Below are 27,082 nucleotides of genomic sequence, written 5' to 3'. Positions count from 1 at the left end.
AATTTATAAAGGAAAGAGGTTTATTTGGTTTACGATTCTGGGACAGCTGCATCTGGCACGGGCCTCAGGCTGCTTCCACTCATGGCAGAAAAGCAGCAGGTACAAGCAGATCACATGGCGACAGGAAGCAAGAGAGAGAGAGAGAAGGTGCCAGGTCTTTTTAAGCAATGAGCTCTCGCGGGAACTAATAGAGGGAGAACTCACTCACTAATCCCCACTCCCCCAGGGAGAGCATTAATCCATTCATGAGGGATCCGCCCCCATGACTCAATCAGTTTCCAACACTGCCACATTGGAGATCAAATTTCCACATGCGTTTTGGAGGGGACAACACATCCAAACTCCATCACTAAGCAAAATAAGCCAATCACAAAGGAACAAATACTGTATGATTCCACTTATATGAGACACCTAGAGCAGCCAAATTCATAGAGACAAAGTAGAATAGTGGTTGCTAGGGGCAGTGAGGAGGAGGAATGGGAAGTTACTGTTGAATGGGTACAAAGTTTCAATTTAAGGAGAAAAAAAAAGCTCTGGAGATGGAAGGTGGTGATGGTTGTGAAACAATGTGAATGTACTTAATGCCATTGAACTGTAGACTTAAAACTGGTTAAAATGGTATATTTTATGTTATATAAAGATCTCACATGTTTGTTTATATTTCACCACAATTACAATAATAAATAAAGCAACTGTATTGATAAGATAGCCTAAGGAATCTTTACTACATAATAATATAATTGTAGATGGCCTAGACAAAACAACAAACCAAGCAGGGGGTAGGACTAAGCATCCTTGTATAGATTTAAGGAGAAGTTAAATGCACGATCTAATATCCCATAATATAGAAAACTGAGCATCCTACTAACTCATCTTATCTCAGAAAATATTTCTTTGGTTACCTACCAAATTATTTTGAATACAGGCCCACATTCTCTGAGCCATAATTTAAAAGAATCCATAAATCTCTGGAAATAAAAGTTTCTATTAGTTTGTGGTAAATCAACAAAACCAAACCTCATGTGTGTTAAGATTTGGTTTTGTTCAAGAGAGGTGCAACTTCCTTTACAAAATCATTGATGAAGGACAATTTCGTTAACAGACCAATCAGGGGGAAACTATCACAGCTGTAAGAAATGGAGATAAGAAATTTTCTTTTAGTGATATAAATTTAATAAGGACCATGTTATAATATGATTTTCAAATTACACTTACAGTTGATGCTTGCGGAAGTAAGAAAAATATGGTGACCAAGAAATTTAACCTACAGTGCAAATTATGGGTTACAAGCAAATTGTTTTATCGAATCTTCTTAGGACAGTTCTCTTCTTGGAAAATCAATCCATAAATTTTCTCAATTTTGATCTATCAGCACAAAGTACAATTCATTTACTAAATGTAAAAGAAACAGACTTGCTATCTGCTCAAATATTGAGTTATAAGATGACATCTTGTGTTCCTCAGTGGAGTTTCTGGTACTATGGTGCTTCCAAGGGGCTGAAGCAGGTCCCTTGTCTTCTCAGCATCTGGGCCTAAGTGGAATGAAATCTGCTCTCCTTAAAAGTGAAAAGGACTGAAGAAAGTGCTCGGCCAGTCTATGCCCAGCACTTATTGACAAGGCTGAGATTAACAACAGACATTATTTGTTATCACATGAGATAAAATCTGACAACATTCCCACAGTCAAATTCTCTGCTTACCACTCCCAAGTCAAGGACTTGACCTTTGGATATGTTTTCATCTGGTTCATCCCTAGAAACACAGAAGACCTTTCCCATCAAATGCTAACAAGTAAGTTAATGGTAGAAGTTGGATATTACTGATACACTCAGATGAATCAAGTGCATCCAATATCCTATATCTCTCAGTCAAATCAGAGAACCTACTTTCCCAGAGAATAACAATCATTACAGTCCACTGAGTCTTGCCTTTCCAATCGTTTCTGTGGCAGCTGGCTACTGGGAAGTTGCTACGGAATTGAAAAGAGGCAGCGTGGGGAGGGCAGATGGCTCCTTTGGGCTTATTTCCACTAAACATTGCAGCTGTGAAACCTACTAATGTTCCAAGTATCCATATAAAATGCTTACAGAAGGGGCCTCACTAAGGAAGAGCCACAGAGCAGCCATCCTGATGAGTTCTTTCCACTGAGGTAGAATAAGCCCCCATAAACATTAAATGCAGATACATACCAACCTATCTAGCCAGCACTCAACCCAAAAATGTAATCAGACCATAGGTTTCGCTAAAACTGATTACAGCCAGTATTTTCTTTACTAAAGGAAAAGCCAGGAAGATAGCAACTGCCAAAGGAAACAATAAAGGCAGCAAAGGGTGGAAGTTAATTGGTGAAAGTAATTTTAAGAGCAGACAATATTTATTTTTACCATTAGAATGACATTGTATTGATTTTCATATTTGTTTCTGAGCATACAAAATGTTCCAAAGACATCCTGCAAATACCACAATAATATGCCTAATGTCTATTAAGATGCAAGAACCAGAAAAAGATGGAGTTGAATAATACCTCAATTAAAGTGCACGCGCGTGCATGCACACGCACGCACACGCGCACACACACACACACACACACACACACACAAATACCTGTGTGTTTGTTTTACTAGAAAAAAGTTAATCGTATAACATAGAATTTTAAAAATAAGTCACAGGCTCATACTTCATATGAATGTAATTTAAAATCATCCTCATATAAAGTATAATACTGTAATAAAATGTAGATAATCCTTCAAGTTTTTATAACTAATAACTATAACTAAGACAGACAAAAAAACAAATCCACATTTGGGAAAAGAAAATTACTTGTGCTTCTTTTGTTGACAGCCTTTCAATGTGATATCTGGATTTTAAAGAGCACAGCAGAAACTATATCATGCAGATCAGATTTTATTACTTCATCCTTGGAATCTCCTCACTTTGAAAGGAGGAAAAGTTTGTATTTATAAGATCAAATTAACATTTATATAATTTCACCAAAGTAGAGGTCCATGTTCACCAGATGGAATTACAGATGACTACTATGGCAGTGTTGTGGGGTGGGGGGCGTGTACACACATGTGTTTGCATGTCCATGCATGTAAAGACGTACACTGAAGCTTTATATTGAAATAAAAACTGCACACTATGAGACTTATATGCTTCTCTTCAGTGATGCAGTATTAGTTGTTGGATTTAATTTGGTTGAAAATAAGGCCAAATTCTTTATTATTATTGTATTTTTACTCTGATATATTTTTTAAAAAGATACAGAGGGCAAAAAAGCAGATATGGACTTACACCGTACTCCAACTGTACTACTACCACTGAGTAATTCTGATGCATCCCACTTTACAAACTTTTCACACTAACAGGAGTTCTCAACTTTTTTTACACCGTGAACACTTTCATCAGCCTGGGCAAGCCAATGAACCCTTTTTTGCAGTAATGGTTTCAAAGTGGTATATAAAATACATAGGATTATAAAAGATATCAATTATACTGAAATATAATATATAATTTTAATATTAAAATCACAACATAAAAATAAATACTGGTATGTTTCTATATATGTTAATATGTAAAAGAATAAAACATTGAAAGTATAGTATACAAAACTTTAATATTGATTATCTGCAAATGTGGGGATCCTATTGCTTTTTAAAAATGTCTTTATACTTTCTGTATCTATGGATTTTTTTTAAATTGAGGTGAAATTGACATGACATATATTAACCATACAACTCAGTGGCACTTAGTGCATTCACAATGTTGTGCAACAAAAATCTCTCTCTAGTTTCAAACCTTTTTCATCACCGCAAAAGAAAACACTCTACCCATTAAGTAATTGCTCTTCATTGTCCCTTCCCACTATCTCCTGGCAACTACCAATTTGCATTCTGTCTCTATGAATTTGCCTATTCTGGATATTTCATATATAAAAAGAATCATACAACATGTGATTTATCATGTCTGACTTCTTTCACTTAGCATAACATTTTCAAGGTTCATCCAAATCCTATGTATAAGTACTTCATTCCTTTTTAGGGTGGAATAATATTTTATTATTGTACATACATAGTATGATTTATTTATTTATTTATTTTTAATTAATATTTTTTTACATTCTATGATGTTGTTGCAGGGGAGTTGGGAGGGAGGAGGAGAGGGTAAAGAGGAAGGAAATGGAATAGAAGGAGGAGGAAGGAAGAGGGGCAGGATTGAGGACAGTGGCACCCCCCTCATTCCCACAGGGGAGACCAGGGGGCTTCCAGCAGTGGCTTGGTCACTGCTGGGCTGGGTGCAGATGTCAGAGGGGCATGGAAAAAGCCCTCACCCCCCACCACTCCAGCTCAGGAACCTGGGGCCCTTCTTGCTGTGGCTCAGTGGTTGTTGCTGGGCTGGCTGCACATGTCGGGAGGGGGGGTGGCTGAGACCCTTGGCCTCCCACTGCCCTGGCTCAGGAAAGCCCAGGGCACTTCCTACAGCAGCTCAGTGGTCATCGCTGGGCTAGTTGTGCGTGCCCTCGGTCCCCACCTTCAGGACTGGTTGCAGGTGTCGGGGGCATGGCTGAGGGCCTCAGCCCTGCCCCCTTTCTGGCTTGGTAGCCCAGGGGACTTCTGGTGCTTCTAGGTGTTGTAGGTGTTCTTTGGTGAAATAAGACCTTTACTAGTTAATATCAAACTTTGTCTCTGGTTGTGGGTACTTTGTTTTTTCTTTCAGTTCTGGGTTGGATTATTTGCTGTTCCCACCACTTAAACTCTGTGTTGGAACTAATTTGTTATCCTTTGCTTACCTCTAAAATGAGGGCACTTCCTGTGGGAACCAGCACTTGAGCTCTGTAGATGAGCTAAATTGTTGCTTTGCTGCTGATTCCATGGGGAAGTCTTTTTGTGTAGCTCGGGTTTTAATGGTTGACTTTATAGGTACTTCCAAGGTCTCATGAGATCAGATGCACCTGGGTCGTGTAGAAACTCTGGTCTGGGACTGAGTCTTTTCATCAATCTGCACCCCATGCAATTCTATATTCCTGAGCAGTCTCCTCTGAGTGGTCCTACACTGACTGGGGGGCTGTACCCCAGTGTTCCCCCAGCGGGCCTGTCTCCCTCACTGCCCGTGCTCCAAACACTTTGGATGGGACAGGCCAAGTTCTGGTCCCTTGCGATGACTCACTGGCCTCTGAATGGCTCTTTTATTTCAGTTGTTGTGGCTCCTAGCTTCTATGTGGGTCCACGGGAACCCTGTTAGTGGTCCTGCTGGCCTGGGGACCGCCAAGGCCCTCTTCTCCCCTGCTGCCTCCAAGCAACTTCATCCAGAGGGCACATCAGTGGCTTTTGCCAGTTCCTGCTCCTTGCACTCACCAGCTCCAGCCTGAAAGCAGCCAGGAGTCAAATCAGTCGAAGCAATTTTTTCTTTCTCTCATCATGGCTTCTCCTGCCTTCATGCACTCCGTAGGTCTCTCCTCTTCTTTCCCTGAGTTCTAGCGGCCCCAGCTTGGCTGCTTTTTTATAGCTCTAAGTTGGTTGATTTGTGGGAAAGAGTGACACTGGGGACCGTCTTTTCCACTGGAAAAGAACTGGAAAAGTTCATAATCGAGCTGGAAGTCCAGCACGATTTATTTATTTATTACATGCCTCCACTGATGGTCATTTGGGTTGTTTCTACGTTCTGACCATTATGAATAATGCTATTATAAGCATGTGTGTACAAGTTTCTGTGTGGGTATATGTTTTCATTTCTCTTGGGTATATATCCAGGAGTGGAATTGCTGGGTCATATGGTAATTCTATGTTTTAATTTTTGAGGAACTGCCAAACTGTTTTCTACTGTGGTGGCACCATTTTATATTTTCCACATCCTTGTCCACTTTTTTGATTATAAGCATCCTAGTGAGTATGAAATGGTATCTCATTGTGATTTTGATTTGTGTTTCCCTGAAATTTAATGATGCTGATAACCTTGACAAGTGCTTATTGGCTATTTGCATATCTTTGGAGAAATATCTATTCAAGTCCTATGTCCTTTTAAAAATTAGGTGGTTTGTCTTTTTGTTGTTGTGCTGTAAGAGTTCTTTATATATTCTGGACCATTATCAAATGTATTTGCAAATCTTTTCCCCATTCTGTAGACTGTCTTTTGGCATTCTTGATAATGCCCTTTGGATACAAAGAAGTTTTTAAATTTTATAAATCCCAATTCCTTTATTTTTTGTTGCTCTGGTTTCTTTTTATTATAGCAAGTGTATATAAATATGCATATATATACACATATACATACTTGTGTACATATATATACACACATATATATTTAATAAAAATAAAGCCAGTATTCTCACATATAGTAACTTCTTACACCTTTTCTGTAAAAATATGTTACACATCACCATTACCATGAGAAAACTAAGGCTCTGATCAATTTAGTGATCTGCTGAAGACTGTACAAATTAACAGTAGCAGAATCTTCTGTCTGTAAATACCAGGCAATAACATTACTTCAATACTTTAGGAATGAACAATGAGTCATGTGGCATTACTTGTGATTATGAAAGCTAAATATTTTTCCATTTTCAATTAAACTCAACAAATACCTGTCCAGTTCTTCCTACATGTCAGGTGCTGTATTAGCTTCTGGGAATAGAACAATGAACAACATGGACACAATTCTGGCCCTCATGGTGTTTTTAGGCTGGCAAGAAGGACAAATATTAACCCCAAAATTCTAAGTATGAGAGGGGAAGTACACTGTGCTATGGAAACAAGTAATAAAAATCTCCCCCACACAAATACTCATCAGTACATTTGGGCACTTTAGTATACTCCACGTCTTCCTTACAAATTGTCTTATATTTTGTCAGACTGTTTCAAAGGCACAAATTTTTCCTCATTATGCTGAAAGCTCTTTAAGGAGGAAAGCCATGTGTGATAATTCTGGTATCATTCAAAGTGTTATGCCTTTCAGCAGAACAAGAAATAATTGTTGAGCTCAATTAGAATGCAGAGGAGGAATTAAGGACTGAGGGATAGTGAAACCTTAAGTACAGACTTCTTGTATGGTAATTTATAAAAGATTTAGAATAAATAATAATTTATAATTATTCGGTGCTAGCTGCCATTAAGAGATGGCAAGACCTTGAGGAGTTAAAACTTGAGTAGTGTAACACAGATTGGAAAGGGTGGAACAAGAATTCAAACCCAGGCAGTCTGACTCCCAGGGCTCATGTTCGTAACCCCTCTGGGACTCTACCTCCTACTAATGAAATTAAACCTTGACAATTGTGCAAATATTTAGTAGCTTAACTTCAAGCAAAGTTCACATACATAAGCGTGTACATATACATGCCCACGTTTGCACATAAACACCACAGTGCATAATCAAAATCGTAAATTATAGTGTAGCTGTGATAACTTAGACCAAAGAAGGAAGAAATAAAGATTCAAAAAATATGCAGTGAACTAAAAATATATGTTGAGTAATAACATCAGTAATTATTATAATAAAGAAGAAAAGGGCCTGGAAAAGGTGATATAGGAAAAAATCCCACACTGTACTTTAATGTATCCTATTTTTCTTTTCTAAAAACAATCATCCCAAGAGGGTTCCATCTGTAATTTACCACAACAAAATAACGTGGCTTTGAGAAAATGACATGTTGGAGACACTGTTACCTGCAGGATGCTGCATACTCAAAAACTACCTTTAACACACAAATGATGGAAATTGCGCACTGATTGTGCTGACAAAGCAGTCAACACAACATAACTTTGCCCCTTTATCTACAAAGTGGTGACCTTGATGAGAAAACCAAGCAAAACATTCCCTCAGAACGGTAGTTAGTCACTAGTGTAATTTTTAAATTTTTATTTTATGCATATAGTAATACTAGACACTACATAGTACAAAAGAAAGTGACCAAGTAAAACTTGTGAACTGGAAAATTACTTGTCCATGTAGTGAACTTGTGATATTTGGGTGTGACGACATAACAATTTAACGACATGACTCTTTTTTATTAATATGACTACATTTCTGGGAAACTGTGTCCTGCATGTATTCAATGTACCCCTTACATTAAACAAGGGAAGCAAATTCGAATCTATAGTAGATGTTTAAATAGCTAACATTCTCTTAAAATATAGCCTATTAGCTATTAGTTGACAAAACTCACCATTTTTAATGTTTTTCTAAAAAATTTTCTTTTTAAGACTATGTACTTTTAAACCATGGAAGAACACATGCTTCATTTATACGGCATCATTATAGACTGAATAAGTTTGCAGCTAACAGCTACTAATTCCAATAAGAAAAAGAAATTAAGAGATAGAAAATATGACATCTGTGGTGAAAATAACTTTAAAACGCATTATCTTCTTCCTTACTTCCTTAATTTCTTATGAATAGGCTTTGTTCCAACAGTCTGTTTATAAGGTGGGTGTTTTAAAACTTGGCTGTGCTTTCCCACAGAAGCCATGACATAATCAGAGGCTGGGTCCTCCCACCATGCCACAGCAGCAAAGCTTTCTGCTCAAGGTCAACAGCACACATCACCTGAGCAGGTACTGGAAGGAATTAACAAAAATAGATTCACAGGTACCCTGAATTCTACCCACTCATTAGTCAAAAACTTCACTCCTCTTTAATGCCAGGCCCCAGATACTTCTGAGATTTCCTCGGGTCTGGAATCCACTGTGGATGTAATAACTTTAAATATTTCTCCTGGAGTTGGCAGTACCCAGGAAGGAGAATATCCAGCTCTCCAGCATGAGACATGGGTTGTGGACTGACGGCCTTGCAGAGATATGTTAGAGCTTCCAGAACAAGAAAAACAATTTCAGCCTTTTTTTTTGACCACCATCTTTCTATGAGCTCAGGATACCTAACTTTAGCCCTTCTTCCTTTCCGCCAGCTGTCACATCTGCTATACTTGCCACTAACAGCCTCCCTACTTGTAATTTGCTGCTTTGAATCTGTCATCTGAGAAGTCAGATGACCAGAACTATGTCTAAGTTAAGAGCCAAGCTCTGAGAGATAGCCAGATACCCTCTCTTTCAGGACAGCTTGCAGCAGGTTTCCTGGAAGCCATTTCCATGCTTCTCAGAGCTTTTCTTATCTAATTCCCTGCTTGGCAGTCTTAAAAAGCTGACCTCCATCTGCAAGAGGTATTCCTATTGTATGATACAGTAGACAACATACCAGAATGTAAGAGGGAGATATACATTCCAGTGCATGTGCCAATACCCACCCTGGGGACCTTCATACTCACAAAACCTCTCTGCATTCCATTTCTTCACTAGCAAAATGAATACATTCATACCCACCCTGCTTACTATACAGAGTCAGTGAGGTATAGTGGATTAAAAATTATCAACTGCTTTAAGAATGACATTATGAAAACAATGGTCTTTAAAAAGAAAAATGATCATTCTCAGGGGTCTATAAACAATACCTGTTGGCCAAATGCAGCCTGCTGACTGTTTTTATAAAGTTTTATTGGAAGACAGCCTCACCCACCTGTTTATGTATTGTCTATGGCCTCTCTTGTACTACAGTGGCAGAGTTCAGTAGTTGCGACAGAGATCATATGGTCCATAAAGCTGAAAATATTTACTATCCAGCCCTGTTCAGAAAAAGTGTTTCTGACCCATCGTATCAAGAAATGTTTTATTTTCAAGCAAACATGATTTCATTTTCCCATTAAAAAAATCCAGTTGCTTAATATGGCATATTTTACAAGAAAAAACCATAAGCTTAACAGAAGACCTTCAATATTAATAATTACTATATTAATAGCACACAAGAAATTTGTTATGCAAGTTTTCTGCTATGTAAACCCATTACTGTAAACATAAAAGTCCTTAGAATTATTTTAAATTTAATTCTTAAAAGAACAATTAGCTCAGAGCTGAGAGGGAAAAAAATCAGTATTACATAACCCCTCATGTGTCTCACAGCAATGAGGTCAACAAGCTGCCCAGAGTTGTCAGTGCCAGCACACTGTGGGAGCTCAAATATTAATCAAAATGACATCTCCAGTTTTTTCCCTTCCTAATCAGGCCTAAACATCACGGGACATCTGGCGAATCAATAAGCAAAACTGGATGCCCTTGTCATTCCCAACCTGGCAGCACTGCATTTTCAGCCAGAAGATGGGTCCCTCAGTGTCACACAAACACTTCTCTACTTCAGTCGTCTGCCTCTTCCATGAGATAAGCATGTCCACCTGTGACCCCGAACTTTACCCTGGCATGCATCTGACTATGCCACGTGTCACAGAACAAAACACCCCTTACCATGTCAAGATGAAACAGGCATGAAGGTACGTGGCTCTAGAATATGCTGTGTGTTCTACCACAGAGACCGATGAGTAAAGTGGAAATAGGCTGTTATGAAGTATTTATGAAAACCAGAAAGAGGTCTCCTGTGCCATCCTTCATACCTGAGGGATGATGGCACAGGGACTGACTCTATACCCACTCCCCAAAACTCCCACCAAGGCAGACTTTTGGCACAGCCGAGAATTAATTACCTCTGGCTTCAGGCTCCTTCTTCTACCTTTACTTTCTAGACCTCTTTCTCCTAAACACTTATCCTACTGACACTTCCTATTTTATCTCTATGGGCCTGGGAGTTGCTGTAATGCTGACAGATGTGATAAATACCCATGCCTTCATGTCAATTTATTTCTTATTTATGTACTTAGAATAGGTGGAGTAGGAGAAATGGAACAAAGAACAGGTTTGTTTATACATGGAACTAAGTTTGAATGCTATGGAGAAAATATCTATAAGCAAAGCTAAAAGGCAAAGACTCAGAAAAAGTTGACTGAAGCAGAAAACACACTGGACTATATCTGAGGAGGTGAGACAGACCCTGTGAACTTCAAAGACCCTAGCGGAGACTTGGAGGAGAAAGCCAAGGACCTACCTACAGTTGGGTAGCCATGATCTGAGAATTACCCCAATTGGCCAATGTTAAGAGGACCTCATTTGTATTCAATCTATTGAGGACCAAGAACATTTGGGTTAGTTTATTCACTCAACATTCATTTACTTATTCGTGTGCCAGGCTTATCAGTGAACAGGCACATTCCATATCCTCACAGAGCTCTTGTCAGCCTAATTGTTTTGTTCTTAGCTGGTATTTTCTCCCCTAACTTTATGAAAATATAAATGAAAAAGCTTCCTGTTCCCAAAGTTTTCCACCTTTCCAGGAAAAGGATAAATAGAAATCAAGAACAGTAAACGTGATGGAAGCATTGCAGCCAGTTGAAATCCACCTTGGGAATGAAAAAGTAGTGGATTAAATTTTAAGCGAAATTGGAATTGCAGAGATAAAAGGCAACCCACAACAAAGCCAATACCAGACACTAGACTGAAAGGAACAACATAAACTTTTGCAAAAGAAATGAGTGTGGTAAAGAAAGTTGGGCCATCAGCCACCTCCACAGGGTGCTGTGGGGTTGAAATGAGACTCTCAATGGATGATGCTTTGAAAAAGTAAAGAGGTACATCACAAATGATAATCAAACAACCTCATTCAGAACAAATATTCTATAGGTTAATTTGGCACTAAACATGTGTGCATTATTTGATAGCGAAGTTCTAAAACCAACTTTTAAAAATAGGAAATAATATAAATAACCAACTATAGGAGATTCCTGAATTGAAGTGTGGTGTGTCCATAATGGCCACTTTACCGATTATTGTCCATTTGACCATACACACCATCCTTTCCTACCTTTCTGTGTTCTGCTCTGTGCACAGGGAATCTGATGCCTAGAACTGAATGCCCTTACCCTCTGACTTTCAGTTGGATTAAACTATTGGAGGCTACTGCAGAAAGAGAAAGAGATTTCTTCCAGCTCTCTCTGTTTCAGTCCTGCATTTCTGGCAGGGTCTGTTTCTCTTCCACGACTTCAGGGCGTGACCATTCCTCCTTGACTTCAGCTCTCACTGGGTTCCATTAGCACTATTTTCTGCTCTTGCTACTTCAGCCCTAAAAGGTGGTAAGAGCTTCCTGATGCTGCCAATGTTCAGCTGCTGGGGGCCCTCACCATTCATTCCGTGTCTGTTCCCTAATTCCAACCCACACTCCTTTATATAGTCCTTTCATTAAAGTCTCGTCATTTGACCCATCTGGGTTGAATTCGGTATCCTGCTAGGACTGAAATGCAACATAAACATCTATTCATTGACATGAAAAGACATCTACCAGAAAGTAGAATAAAATTTTAAAAACACTTATCTTTAGGTCATGGGACAGGATTATTTTTTTTTCTTAATGTTTCTTTTTGAAATGTTCTACAACATTTGATTATGTATTTTGGGTGTATAAAAATGATTAGAAAATTAAAATACAAAATGGGGATAAACATAATTTCAAGAAGTACTAGTGATTCACCTTCTCTCCTTTACTTTCCACCTCATCAAAAAAAGACATAAATAAAAAGTTGCATGGCTAGAAGGTATCCTGATGGGGCAATGGAGCTACAAACATTTGTGAGTGACAAAATATTTCTTTATTCTTGCTGGATTCTATTATTTGTGAAAAATATGTTCAGTTACCAAAGATTCACAATTGAAAATGCAATTATACACATTTCGAAGTATTTTACAGATTCAGGTTTCACAAGTAGAAGTCAAGATTTTGCTGTATTCTTTGATAATAACAATAATAGTTAACTATTACTAAGGGTTTACCACCTACAGGCACTGTTTACAAGCCTTGTAGGTATTAGCTCATTTAATGCTGACAGAAAGAAAGTATTATTACTCTCATTTGGCAGATAAGGAAATTGACATGCAGAGAAGCCAAGTGATTTTCCCAAGGTCAAATTGCTCTTCATTAGCAGTTTCTGGAGGCAAGCCCAGGCATTAGACCCTATTTTATCCCTTATACTCAACTGCCACTCAGATCAATAGATTATCTAAGAATTCTAAAATTCTCCTAATTTTGTGTATATTGTGCAAAGACCACCCAGGGCTCTTATATTAGCTCATCACCTGTTAACTGTGCAATCTTGAACATTTACAAATTAGATATGCAAATTCCTCATCAACAAAATGGTGAACAATATCTCTCCTACCTAACCCAGAAGTTGTGAGAATCTAATGGACAAATGAGCATGAAAGCCCATCAAAGCTGTAAAACAAGGTACAAATGTAAGCTTAGTACTATGTTGTACCCTCTATACACCAGTATATTACTCATCATCATTAATACTCAACAGTCAAATATAAAGAAAATAACAATTATTTTGGTGAAGTATGACTCTAAACTATGTAATATTATAAACTATCCAGTCTATTAATAACACCCAACATAAAACCAGCACTGATTTATCAATAAAAATCATGCAACAGTTTCAGTGCAATGTACTCTCAAGTGAACTCCCCTGACTCAGATTCATTAATTACCTCACCTTATTTGAAATGTTCTCAGCATTTTCCTGAAATGTGTTACTTTCAATCTTCAGTTACACAGTAAAACTTTTTTAAAAATCTCTAAAGTTCAAACTATACACTCTCTACATTACAATAACAAAAGTTCAATTCAGCTACTCAGTTTTCAGTTTCCCTGACTCAACTTTTTGGAGTTTTGTAATTAATTATATTCCATTATTACTGATCATCAATTAGCTCCAAATGTTGCTGAGATGGTGAGTATGCTGAAGAAGGCAGAATTTAATGATAATTTGAGACCAGTGGGACACTAAATTTCTCTCTTGTTAATAATTAAAGAAGATAATTTATGTTTTTATTTATAGCTTCCAGAAATATCCGGCTGATTCCTGTACACTGCCCTGTCAGCTAATCATCAGTGCGTCAGGATCTGACTTAGGCTGTTGTGTTTTATTTTTCACATATGACTTTAACTGAAGATATCAAATGCAGCCCAACTAAAGGTTAAAGCAAGCGAGGATGTCACTGTGTTTCTCTGGAACTCTCCACCCGGTCAAATGCTTGGACATCATAATACATAAAGGATGAAAAGAGGTAAAATTTCAATTTACCTGTTTCAATTTCCCAGATGTAGACAGAGTCATCTGTACATTCAACAATTAAAAAATTTTCAGCTGGGTGCCATTTTATCATCCTCACAGGGAAAATGTGCTTCCGGGCACGCAGGAGGCACCTCTTCTCCTCAAGGTGCAGGAGAGCCACGGAATGGTCACTGCACACACAGCAAATTATCGGAGTACCTCTTAGCTGTGAAAAGAAAATACAAACAAAAAACCAAAAATACCAGCATGTTTGTGTAAGTAAATAGTCAAAAACTTTATGATTAAATCAGATTTTTCCCCCAATAACAAAAAAGTTTTGTTAAAGCCCCATTTACAAAAGGACATTTCTTCTTCCTACAGCACCTCTCCACGTAACACTCAATGGAAGAGCTTTAAACACCGAGGAGTTTAAATAACCTATCAGGAAGGTCAAGAGAGACAAGGAAAAAGGAAAATTCCAGGCCAAGTCTACTTACAAAATAAATGATGGACTTGACCATCACTCAGAAAATTCAGGCAGTGAGGCTAGACATCGGAAATAACGGCAGAATAAAATAAACCCCAAAACTAATTTGTTGCCACAAAAAGAAGCTATTTGAAGACACAAGCTTAGGCCCAAGGGTATCATGAATGATATTTTCTACTTCGAGCCTCAAAATGTGACTTGGTGCTGTTCCCAGAACTACACAGATTCTAATCCAAACAGGAAACTCAGTGTAGACACAATCTAAAAGAGGTAAGCATTAGATAGTTCCAACTGAATGTACAGCCTCAAAGACACAAGGACCAAAAATAGGCTCTTAGGACAACAATCCTTAAGACACTTTTTAAAAAGTCAGCATGTGATTACCTTGAACACAGTTTAGGACAATGGCCCTCCACGCTGGGTGAGACTGATCTAGCCAGACTTTCAGCTGCTGTATTTAATTGTCTGCTGAGATCCCTCGAGACTCTCCCAGCACTCATCACTAACCTCTCTGGGGAGCACTAGGGAACATGTTATCTTTCCTAATTCCTTTTAAGGAGACTACAGAAATCTCAAGGAAAACAATCACAAAATGGCAGGTATGATAGATGTGGAGCCTAGACTTGCAGATTACATCATATATCCTTTCTCCCCAACCATCCTACCTCTTAGAAAACTTGCCCATCTTACAGCTTCTACTATGGGCAGCGCAGTGTGCTTCAAGAAACTTAAACACGTACATCCATACCATGCGGAACACAAATTTTATGGCTAGTGACCACCACACACTAAGCCAATTAGACTCTGTTTCCTAGACATTTGAAACTGTGAAGCTAAAAGAATTCATAGGAAGAAGCAAGAGAAGGGAGCAATCACAGAAAATCAGACTTTTTGGGGGTAGGAAACTTGGTTTCTAAATTTGTACTTCAAATTCCATTAAGCCCTTGCTGTAGTGTTTTGTCTTGGATGTCTGAAAGACTGCCTCTATGCCCTTTCGATAAACTCCCTTTTTACTGAATTTGATTTGAAATGCTCCTGATCCTCAGAGTGAAATTGTTTATGCCCAGAGGCAGAAGTAAAAGGGGTTGGGAGAGGAACTGACTTGGACTGCTGTCCTGGGGCTGGAAAAAAATTATTAAAACAAACAAACAAAAAAAAGGAGAACCTCAGAAATAAAGGACATATGAAGGTATCCCCACATCACCACATGCAAGCTTTTTTGAAAACTCACAATTTCATTTCACTGTTTTGTTTAATTGTTCGTATTGCTGAAATATTGTTTTCATTATGTCTTACTCCAAAAATGCAAAGTTTCTCTGAGTTTAATGTGAAGCTGGTTTTTAATAACATTATGGAGAAATAATTTTTAGAATCCAATTAACTATCTTACAAACTCAGTTTTCTTTGTTACCATGTGCTCTTATTACAAAGGAAGCTCAAAAGTTCATTGTTAATATTTGAACAAAGACATCAGCTCTACAGCAGCTGACCTGAAGTTAACATTTCATGAGAAAATTATACCCAAAACTATTTCATTTTGCCCAGCACAAAGTTGATGCTCATATATTTGTTAAAGTCCATTATTTGTTAAATACTGTAAAAAAATAAGCAAATAAAAATTCATTTAAGAAAAAGAAAATGAAACTATCAATATTATTATAAAAGGAAATGGTTGAAGGCAAAAGTTAACTTCTAATTTATAGATTCCTATATCATTTGACTTGTTTTTGCATTATCTATTACCTTTATAAAAAAAAGACTGTTTCATTAAAAATTAAGATATAGAACCAGAGAAAAAAGAAAAAACATGTAAGTACATAAAGAGAAATAATTAAGTGGCCTTTGTAAATCCAAGAATTGATTAAATATTTGCTTTAGAGCCAAATTATTTGTATCATATAAGTTGTAATAATAATAAAATGCATAAAAAAAGATTAGAAAGAATATATAAAAATTATCCGATTGTATTATGGATACATAGAACTTACTGTTTTTCTTTTCCATGGGAACATGGGTTATTTTTCCTTTTTTTTTAATAGTCTATAATATTATAGGTTTCAAATTTTTTTATGTTTTACTCTTTTTCTTCACTTACTCTGAAATTCTCTGGTGACATCAAAAGACTTGTTACTGGACCAGCTTCCAAAAAGAATTTATGCAAAATTTCTCCAGTAAAGATATCCCACAAGATGACACATGAGTCCTGATCCCCAGACACGATCCAACTTTGGTCTAATTTCGCAGAGAGACCATGTGGATAAAGTAAAGAAGTAACACTTTGGTGATGGCCTTTAAGAACTTTGTGAGGAGGGGAATCTGGAAAACGATCAAACACCAAATAATAAAAAAAGTTATTTTTGTTCAGAAAATAGTCATGAGATTTTATTTTATAAGCTTTTAATGTAAGAAAACTACATATAATTAAAACATGCACTTGGTGAGTACCTCACGAGAAGCCAGATCATGCTTGTGATGGCCATTAAAGTTAATTGTTCGAAGTCTATTAATTCTTTTAGGACGATAGCAAATTCCAGTACCATATAACAGCAAAAAGAGTGGACAATTCATACATTTTGCATTCACAAAAATAAGCTCAGAATATTACTGCTGTTCTTTAAATTACTATGATCGACTTTAGTATACAAGAAAAGCAAAGTTTCATCTTTGCTTTTTAAGACGATTAGAGATTACCTATTTCCACCTCTTTGTTTTACAGATGCAATACAGGCTTAGAGAGGTTAAGTGACTTGTATCCAAGTGTGCATATGCAAAGCATATTTAAGAGCACAGCTTTGCTGTTAAACAAATCTGCCTTTGTTTTTTCTTGGTCTATCACTTACTAGATGCGTTACCATGGACAAGTTGCTTTTTCCTTCTAAACCACAGGTACTGCATCTGAAAAACTGGGATGATGATAAAATACTTCAGACAAGACTGTTCTGTGGAATAAGTAAGATAATGTCCATAATTTCTTAGCATTCTCCTTGGCACTTGGCAAGCACATGAGTATTTCAAACCAAAGCCATACTAAGAACACAGGCATACTGACACCCAGTTCATTACTCTTTCCACTAACCACACTGCTCATTTCTTCATCATTACCTAAACTCCCCCAAATTGGAGAGGACCATAAACCACAAATTCTCTTTATTCAAATGAAAAGTGAATCCCAAGGATTCATTATTATACTTAAATTAATTCTACTCCGTCAGGCACATCCTCACTTTAAATCCCCTAGCAAACCATGATGAATGTTAATTCAGATGCTACAAGTCAAATGTAGGTTTCTGCTTGTTTTCTGGATATTAGGACAAATCAGCCTAGGTAAAAAATGCTAAGGTCTTAAGTTTTTCATGAACTTTTAATAGCAGCCATTTAGCTGTACACCAGTACATTACCTCTCCTTGGTACATTGCCACTTACCCGCTACTTGACTTGATCACTGAATCACAAGTCAACAACATCTAGAAAGTAGCCAACATAAGCTGAGAATAATAGTAGGCAATGTAAGAAGATTTTTTTAAAATTGAGATTTAATCTTTACTCTTAAGGACCTTATACTTCAATAGAATTCATATAACAAAACAATGGCATAATTTTTTTTTCTATACATCCTAAAACCTCAATCACCTCCTATACTTCCTTCCCTTATATAAGACAACTGACTGCATCATGGTCTTTATTTAATAGGTATTTGTTATTGTAATGTATGAAGATGTTTAAGAACACATATACATTTCATTAACAAAGAAACAAAAATCAAAACAGGAAGACATCATTTTCCTCCTGATTGGCAAAGATTAAAAAGTTTAATAACACATAAAGCAATGGTTTGGGGAAAGAGATTAGGGGAAAAGTTATTTTCATAGGCTATTAGTGGAAATGCATGCATATTGATATAAGTTCCTTACAGAACATTTGAGATATATCTTCAAAATTAAAAGTACAAACAAATGTTGATCCAGTAATTCTACTCTTGGGAATTAATGCTACAGATATCCCCACATGTATGTACAAAGATAATCAATTCTGCACTGTCTATGGTAGCTAAAAACCAGAAAACCTAAACACAAATAAATAGATTTTTTAAAACTTAAATTTGATTATTATTAATCATTTAAATGAGCTCATAAAGAATGAACTCCAAAATATTTCATTAATATTTGTTTAAGGACATTTTAGTAAAGTATGTAGAATATGCTTCTATTTGTATAATATAACTAAAAGAATGTATAATGCTATGCTAGTAAGTGCTTTTGTATACACATAAAATTTCAAGAAGGGTATAAAGAAATTGATATTAGCAGTTGCCTTTGGTGAAAGGACCTGGAAGATCAACTAAGGAGAGAAACTTATTTCTCATTGTATATACTTGTGCTTGAGTTTTTCAAAAAAACCTCTATGTACGTTTTAATTTAACATTAAAATTTGTAAAAATTTATCAGCAAATGCTAGCAAATTCTTTAGACCTCTAAATCTTCTTTAGTGCAGCTTGTTGAAAGTGAAGCTTAGATAAATTAAATAAATAGGGTCAAATAAAATTCAAAGACCTTTTAATAAAGAACCGCCTTCTAGAAGTCCTGCTCTGGCAGCATTCAAAGCCTGAGTAATGAAAATTGTCCCATCTTCACAGCCACATATTAACTTATCAAGACTTGGAACATACTCTGATGAAGTGACTACACCAGTTTCTGCCCCATCTTTAAACCCAGAGATATGGTCAATAATACTTTGTGACACAGTATGATGCTTATCAAAATTATCTTGAAGAGTCCAGGTGGTAGTGATTGGTATCTCTAAAAGGAAAACACACAAAGAAGATTTGGTTTATCAATTCATCATAGGTATGAGAAATATTATCAAGACACCTTTCCTTCAACAATATGAATTTGGTGTAACAACCTATTTTACATTCATATTGTCAGCACTCATGTTTTCAATTAACATTAATTTCAATTATGTTAGCTGTATTGTTGCATATGATATGTAAATTTTATGTTTATACCTGTTTTTATGTTGGCATCTAATACATGAGAAAATTTTTCTTGTATGTAGCCCCACATTACTCAATTAGGAAAACACTGAGTTAATTACAAATTAGTTCTCAGAAGACACGTGATTTGAAACAGAAACTGTCTTACCTCTAGGAGAACCATCAAACTTGGATACAGGAACATCAGGGATGTGCCACAAAGTAATTCTTCCTGAGACTTCTCCGGAGAAAAGTACCTTATAAAAAGGCTCTTTCCTTTCATCCATGTAGCCCATAACAAAGGGATGGCTCTGTTCCAAAACAAAACATGAGCTTTTGTGTAGGAAACATTCTAACTATAAAGAGATGGCCACTGATTTTAAATGGAGGAATAACACTTCATAGTTGAACTAAGTCTTTTCAATTTACTAACAACTGTTTCAAAATGTTCAAGTAAATTAAATGACATAATTTGTGATTTAGGACAAAAATTCTTTATAAAACAAGAAGCAAAGTCACCAGCTAGATTTTAGAGAATTAATAAGAGTATCTAATGTATATTGACCATGTGTGCGTATTACACAAACTGCTGTGTGTGCTCATCACTGCTCAGGACTCTATACCTATTCAGTTAAATCATCTTCACAGTAATCCTAGGAAGCTGGTACTATCACTGTCTTCACTTTACAGATGAGGAAACTGGGAGTAACGAGGTTGGTTTATCTAAGGTGATAGACAGCAATGGGCTTTGGGTCCAGTAATTCTGACTCAGGAGCCCATGTCTTGATAATAATACTGTCCACAAGGATGCCTGATTTCATTACAGTCCCTTCACTTCTAATTGTCAGTTAAAATAGCAACAACTGATATTTTTACGGTAATTTTGTGTTATGAATATGCTTTCCACTTCCTGTTGACCATTTTTCAGATTTAACATACTTGATTTCAAATTTCCCAAGTCGTCACAAAGGAAAATGACTCCATAATTTATATTATATATTATGTATTACATACATAAATTATATATATATATAATTTATAATTTTGCTGAAGCAGAGTGTGACTATCAGGCGCCAGGGCTCTTAGAGATGTGTTTGCACTAGTGAATGCGTCTAAGAGACTCCCTAGAAGCTCAGTGCAGTGTAGCTGTTTTTTGGGCAGGCTTGTATATACAGATTATGCACAAGGGGTCAAAACAATTAAGCAATTAAAAAAATAAAAACAAAAACCTTTTTTAATGTATGGATAAAAAGAATCATGAAAAGCAAGTCAACTGCTGGTGCTAGGATTAAAGAAGTCCAAGAAAGTATTGTTTCCTAGTGAAAAAATACATGCTTTAAGGTCCAGATTTAGATATACTGGTAGAAAAATTCTGCAATGTATCTTCAGAGAATATTAAGGGTCAAAATATTGCTACATGTAATTCTCACAACAAAGCTATGAAGTAAGTTAAATATTGTTATTATCCCTGTTAGGAGATAAGGAAACTATGACACAGGAAATAAGAAACAAATACAAGCCATAACATATGTAATCCTCTATAGTCCCAAGAAAGAATAAATCTTTTTTATTTTATTTTATTTTTATTTTATTTTATTTTATTTCATTTCATTATTTGTGTCAGAGAGCACTCGGGGTCTTACAGATCTCACAGCCACTATTTTTATAGCTATTAGAAATGTTAATAAAATTTGGTTAAATTGGCTACTCAAACTCCTCCAACTTTTTAGGAACCTTGAAATTGATTATTCCAACTCTCCCCCTATTTTGATGTGGAGATGAAGCTCCAGAGTCTGGTGGGTTACTTGAGTTGGTAGCAACGCATCTGCTCCCAGCTCAGGGCTCTGTCCCCACAGCCGAGACTCCCTTGCAGCTGTCGTCCCTCCACCCTCACTTCTACACTGCCATCCCTCACTCAGTCATACCCACTCCTTCACCTCTGGGTCCTCTTCCTTCCCAACAGTTCCCTCTCTAGCTCTGCTATTCACCTGGAAACCCCTCATAGCCCTTTACCACATGGATTCTAAGTTTTCATCACAGTACCCAGTACCCATCCTTCAAGATGTAACAAAATATAGTCATTAAAAGTGAAATTTCTGGGGCTAACTGCCTGGATTCAAATCCTGGCTTTACCACATACTAGCTCTATTAATAGAGCACGTTACTTAATTTAGGCACTTTACCTAATCCTGCTGTCCTATTTTCCCTAACTGTAAATGAGGACTAATAAAAGCACCTACTATATGGGATTGTTGTGAAAATTAATGAGTAGATAAAGATACGGTGCTTAGAATGGTGCCTGGAATTTAGTATCTATTCAATAAATATTAACCATTTTCATTATTCTTTTCTCAGAATAAATGAAAAACTCCCTCCAAAGACCTATTACCAGACTCTAGAGGTGAAACCACCTGGGAATTAACATCTCTGAACACCAGTTTCAAAATAAGATGTTGGTGGCCAATGAAATAAATGAGAAAGTGTGTGTTTGACGGTAATAAGGATTCAATAAAGGTTATCTAACATCATCATCATTATTATCATTACTCTTAGTGCACCCAAACTCCTTATTTGCAATTTCCAGACTGTTTCTACCCCGGCTACTCCCACCTCAGCAGCCTTACTCCTTAGCTGATACCCTGGGAAGCCCAGTTCCTCATCTCAATAGCCAGGACCCCTCCACAGGCCTCAGTAACCACCAGCTGTGATTTAGAGCCAAAGAGATCCTTATATAGCTACTGGAAGGGAGGACACATCCCCATTCTTACTACTGTAACTCCATCAGCAGACATGTTTACAGACATTACAGAGAGTAAATCTGAGAGCACCTTACTGTCAAACCTTGAGATTTAATTCTATATTATCACTCCAAAAAATAAAGTTGATCAATGCAACATGTTAGAGCACTCCTCTCTAAGCTCACTATATCTATCAAATTCATTTCCCACCCTACTGCAATGCCTTCATTACCTTCTAACTGGAAGAATGACTAAGGAGTCTCATAATTGGTGAATACTGGCGATGTTTGAAAAAGAAGAGTGTCTGACTCAATTTATTCACAGGATAAAGCGCAAGTAAGGGTCTAAGCATAGGCAGATCAGCTTTTTTCAGTTTCAGATTACTCTATTCATATTTCACTGGCTTCTAGATTCTTCCCACTTTTGAGATGCAGAAACAACTCTGGTAGTCTAAACAAGAATTATTGGCATAAGAGCCATAAATTTATGTCTTTACATTTTGAGAAACAAAGCAAGGTAGCTTCCCATAAGATTACTATTTTTAAGTTATTTTTCTAATGATTATACTTCTTCCTCATGCTTATGTATAGCATTGATATTTGCATTAGACTAGAAGCTTCTAAAGGCCATGACATATATTTTGGCTTTTAGGGCAAACTGTGTTTTGTAAAAATGTATTATGGAGTTTAAAAAGAAGGAAAGAACAGGTCCTTAAAAAAAAAAAAAAAAAAACTAAAAATGCCTTTCTGAGTAAGCCACAATACTGCTTGTGTGATAAACAGCAAAACAAGGCTCGATTGCTGCCCAGAAATGATTTTAGAAATACCTCTTGATGCATGTCATAATTCTAAAGTTTGTCTGTGACTCAGTGGCACTTGGGGTTCCAATTTCCAGCTGACAGCTGTTTAATCAAGTTTTTGCGACAAAACCTCACAGATATGTTAAAGGGGATATTGCTAAACTGTAGGATTTCCAACAGCTATGCTGCCTAATTAAGCAAACCATCATTCTATAAAAAGTAGCATGCTTCCTTGGTTGACACATCAATAATTCAGAACTCTACCACTCTCCATGAAATAACTTTTTGGATAATTAAGTGATGATTAAGGCCAAATATTTTTAAAAAACCACATTGGGTAACTACTGAAATAAAATAACTTCTTAAATTTTCAAGCTTCTTAGAATGTCAGAGGTATAATTCAGTCAAGTAACAAGTTCACAATTATATTCTCAGCTTTCTGCCTGGAATCATAATTATATTTGTTTTAACAAGAAAATTTATTCATAAGAATAGCTAAATACATGTAAAAATCATCTGAATGAATGGTTAAGTAAAAAAAAATCAGAATATAAATAATTTCATAAAATTTAAAAATCAGAGTTAATATGTCAAAAGTAAACAATGTTCTGTCAAACCACCTATCAAAAAGGTCAGTGAAAAAATGTGTGGTGCATGTGTATATGTTTGTATGTGTGCATATGTATGCATATATATATGTACAGAGAGAGAAAGAATAAATATGGCAAAATGTTAACAACTGGTAAATCTAGGTAAAGCGTATATGAGTGATTATTGTACTAATCTTGCAACTTTTCCAAATATTTAAAATTTGCTCATCAAAATATATAAATATATAAAACAAAGTAAAAAATATTCACAGTAAATATTAGTGGTGGTAAAATTAGGAATTTTAATCCCCACTTGTTTTCTTCAACATTTGTAATTTTCCTATAATAATATAGATCGTTTAGTTCATCACACTTAAAATAGATTTTTAAATAAAACAAAGTTTTCTTAAATAAGACAACATTAGCTCTTTAGTAGCCATTAACAATTAAATTTGATTTTCTCGTTAACATGCTGATGTGATGCTTGGATTCAATTTTTTCAAGCCTGATTCCCTGGCAGACAAAGCAACACTTATCTAAGAAACTGAATGAATGGCTTTGAGGAAGCCACTCTTTTTTTGCATTACCTTATTTTCTTGCACAGAAGTAGAGCACAGTAAATGAGGATAAATGGTCTCCTTAAGCACTCTTCCATCAGCAGGGTATATGCTTTTTGAAAGCCCACTGTGTGGCAAAAATAAAAAGCAAAGTTTAGAACTTTGGGGTTCTTTATTCATTTTTCCCCCTCCCATTTTCAAAAGCCGGATGGTACCATTCAAGTTCCTAAACTCTAGTTAGAAATTGTTGGGTTAATAATTACAAGTGACTTTTTGAAAACCCAGCACCAGCTGTACAAGTTATACATGGTTAATCTCATTCCTTCATCCCCTGCTGTTTTGTACAAAGGCTGAAGCCTTCCAAACCCTGAGTAAATCTTCTTGTGCCAAAGTTGTTTTGTTCTGGTTTTTGATCATGAGCAGCATGCAGGGATTTTTCCATAATAAACCTCCCAAAGTTCATTTTCTACCTGAATGTTTTGTATGCTGCTCCCATCTGAGCCCACCTGTTCAGCAGCTGATAGATATAACTGTGACCATCTTCTGTCCAGATGAGGATTCTGTGAGCAGCAAGCACCTCTCCACCAGCAAAGAACTGCCCATTTCTACTAACTTCTGTCCGCAGAAGGGAAAAATCACAATAATCATAAACCTAAAATACAAAGTTGATGCACATGAACAAAAGTTTACAATCTAATATGCCAATGAGAAGATAAATTCTGCTTATCAGGACTATTTAGATGATAGTAATAATGCAACAACGTATTAAGTATTAATAACAGACCACATTGTTCTCATGCACCAAAATATATTACAAGGGCTTATTTTTAACATTAATCTTAAGGTAGATTTTAGTGGAAATAGTTGATCTGGCTGTATCACTTCAGAATGTGCCCATTAAACACAGAAACCAAAAATCCAAAAATTTCTGAATTTTATTCTTTCCATATGGGTGATCCAACTTTAACATTTGAAAATTTATTACACACAAAAAATGTATACAGCAGAAATCCTTTGTTAGACCATGTACTTTAAATCTTTGTTCAAACATATTATCACCATACAAGTAAGACAATATAGTTTTGTTAGCTGAGACAATTATATCAAACATTAAAGAAAAAAGGATGTGATCAAATGATGAAAACTCAGCTTTTCTTTCTTCTTGAAGATATGAGTGAATATATCCACAAAAATATGCATATTCCCTAAAAACAAATGTACTGACAAAGCAGAAAAAGAAAAAAAAATCTAAAAATAAGATCAAACTATGTAGATGAAAAGTATTAGTCTTCTTTTTAATTCTAAAGTGCAGGTACCAACTTCTGAAAATAACTTAGAGATAAATGCTCATTATTACTATGGTCTGTTATTAATAAAATTAGGATATACTACTATACATATAATATCTTAAAAAAGCAAAATAGCTGAATGCAGGGAGTTGAAAACTGATGTCAGTTATACATATTTAAATCATATTTTTATAATTGTTGCACTGAACAAGAAAGAAACATTACATTTGTACATCACTGGTATTTATTATTTTATTTTAGAATACCTTCCAACATTTAGAAAATACCACCAATAGAAGTCTCTCTGTGTATGTGCAAAATCGTATTGTCTGGCAGTTCAAGGAGTTGAGAAACTTGGATTCTTTTTCATAGACATCTTGCTTTTCCTTCAAAAGGAAAGAGAACATTTTAGTGCTAGTTCTAGATAATTTATATATGACCATGAGAAGACTTGCTCCTCATACACCTGAAGTAAATCACACCATTATAAAAGTACCAAGTTTCCTTTTGAGCATTTTGAACTAAGAAGTTACTTTGCAAAAGAAGCTATAAGCAGGAAATCCACTTGGATTCAAGGATTCTTTATATACAATCACCCCACAAACATTTTTAGGGGAACTATGCTGGATGCTGAGATTGTAACAATAAGAAAAGTTACTGACTTTCAGATACGGCAGAAAGATCAAACCAAAAAATGTAAAACAATGATTTTTAAAATCCTGCAGTATTTTAACTGCTAAAATAGACAACAAAGTGCTTTGAAAAGACAGAAGAGGAACCAACAGAGGACACGTAGAATACTATGTTCTCAATAAGTTTCTGTGTGTTTCTTGAGCTAAGCATGCCAACACAATTCCTAGGCTTCCTCAACAAAGACATTTGTAGAGACCTCACAGCTCCTCAGGGCAGCCTAAACAATTTTGTCACCAACACAAATACTATGGCTGTTCTTTTGTCCATCACTTCGACCTATAGCCTGATGCCAAGGAGCAGGTGAATACACTGGACTCCCAGGGGATGTGACTCCCAGTGTGCACAGTCACCTCTCTGCTACTGCTCACACATACCCAGAAGAAAGGGATCTTCGGCTGTAAGGGACAGAGATATTCTGCCATGATGACTTTCTTAAATTAAAAATGTATTTTGTATGTGTGTGTGCGTGTGTAGATAAAAACATTTGAATATGCATGGAGAATGATGGGGAGGATACAATCCAACTGTACCAACACCCAGCCCCAGGAAGACAAATAGGAGGAAGAACATGGAGGTAAAATTTATACACTTCCACATTATTTGAACTTTTAACGTTGAGCATGATACCCTTATAATTTTTAAATTTCAATATTATGCCTGAAATTGGAGGGGAAAAGAGTAGTTTCCAAGCCAACCTGAATGCTGTTAATAGATGAGGAGAGATCCCATACTTTGAGCTCACCAGCTACTGATACCACCAAGAGAGAATCTTCTGTAAAAAGAAAAAAGGTCATACATAAGTTGACCGCTACTATCACTTCTTGCTGAAAAATTCATTTTGTAGTCATTTAAGAACTATGTAGGGCTGTGTAGGTGGGAAATATTCAGCTTTTTTTTTTTAATGAAAAAATAAACATTTCACATGATGTTCCAAATTTGTTTTAAAATTTCAAAATCATCCTTATGTATGAAGAGAATATCACTA

At 36.2% G+C, this 27,082-nt stretch overlaps 1 protein-coding gene across 1 annotated transcript in view; it reads right to left on the bottom strand.

Moving 5' to 3' along the window:
* The window catches only part of WDR72 (WD repeat domain 72), a 196,335-nt gene that overhangs the window by 153,035 nt on the left and 16,218 nt on the right, over window positions 1-27,082 (bottom strand). Inside the window, exons 5-12 of the mRNA XM_063091708.1 lie at window positions 26,793-26,869; window positions 25,671-25,790; window positions 24,622-24,767; window positions 24,146-24,242; window positions 19,601-19,742; window positions 19,010-19,255; window positions 16,555-16,775; window positions 14,003-14,198 (exon numbers count right to left, since the gene is read on the bottom strand). Of these exons, the coding sequence (XP_062947778.1) occupies window positions 14,003-14,198; window positions 16,555-16,775; window positions 19,010-19,255; window positions 19,601-19,742; window positions 24,146-24,242; window positions 24,622-24,767; window positions 25,671-25,790; window positions 26,793-26,869 (1,245 nt within the window). The remainder of the gene's footprint in view (window positions 1-14,002; window positions 14,199-16,554; window positions 16,776-19,009; window positions 19,256-19,600; window positions 19,743-24,145; window positions 24,243-24,621; window positions 24,768-25,670; window positions 25,791-26,792; window positions 26,870-27,082) is intronic.

This window comes from Cynocephalus volans, chromosome 3 (assembly GCF_027409185.1).
Source record: "Cynocephalus volans isolate mCynVol1 chromosome 3, mCynVol1.pri, whole genome shotgun sequence".
NCBI lineage: Eukaryota > Metazoa > Chordata > Mammalia > Dermoptera > Cynocephalidae > Cynocephalus > Cynocephalus volans.
Note: the sequence above shows the minus strand (reverse complement) of the source record. Positions and strands in the feature narration are given on the sequence as shown.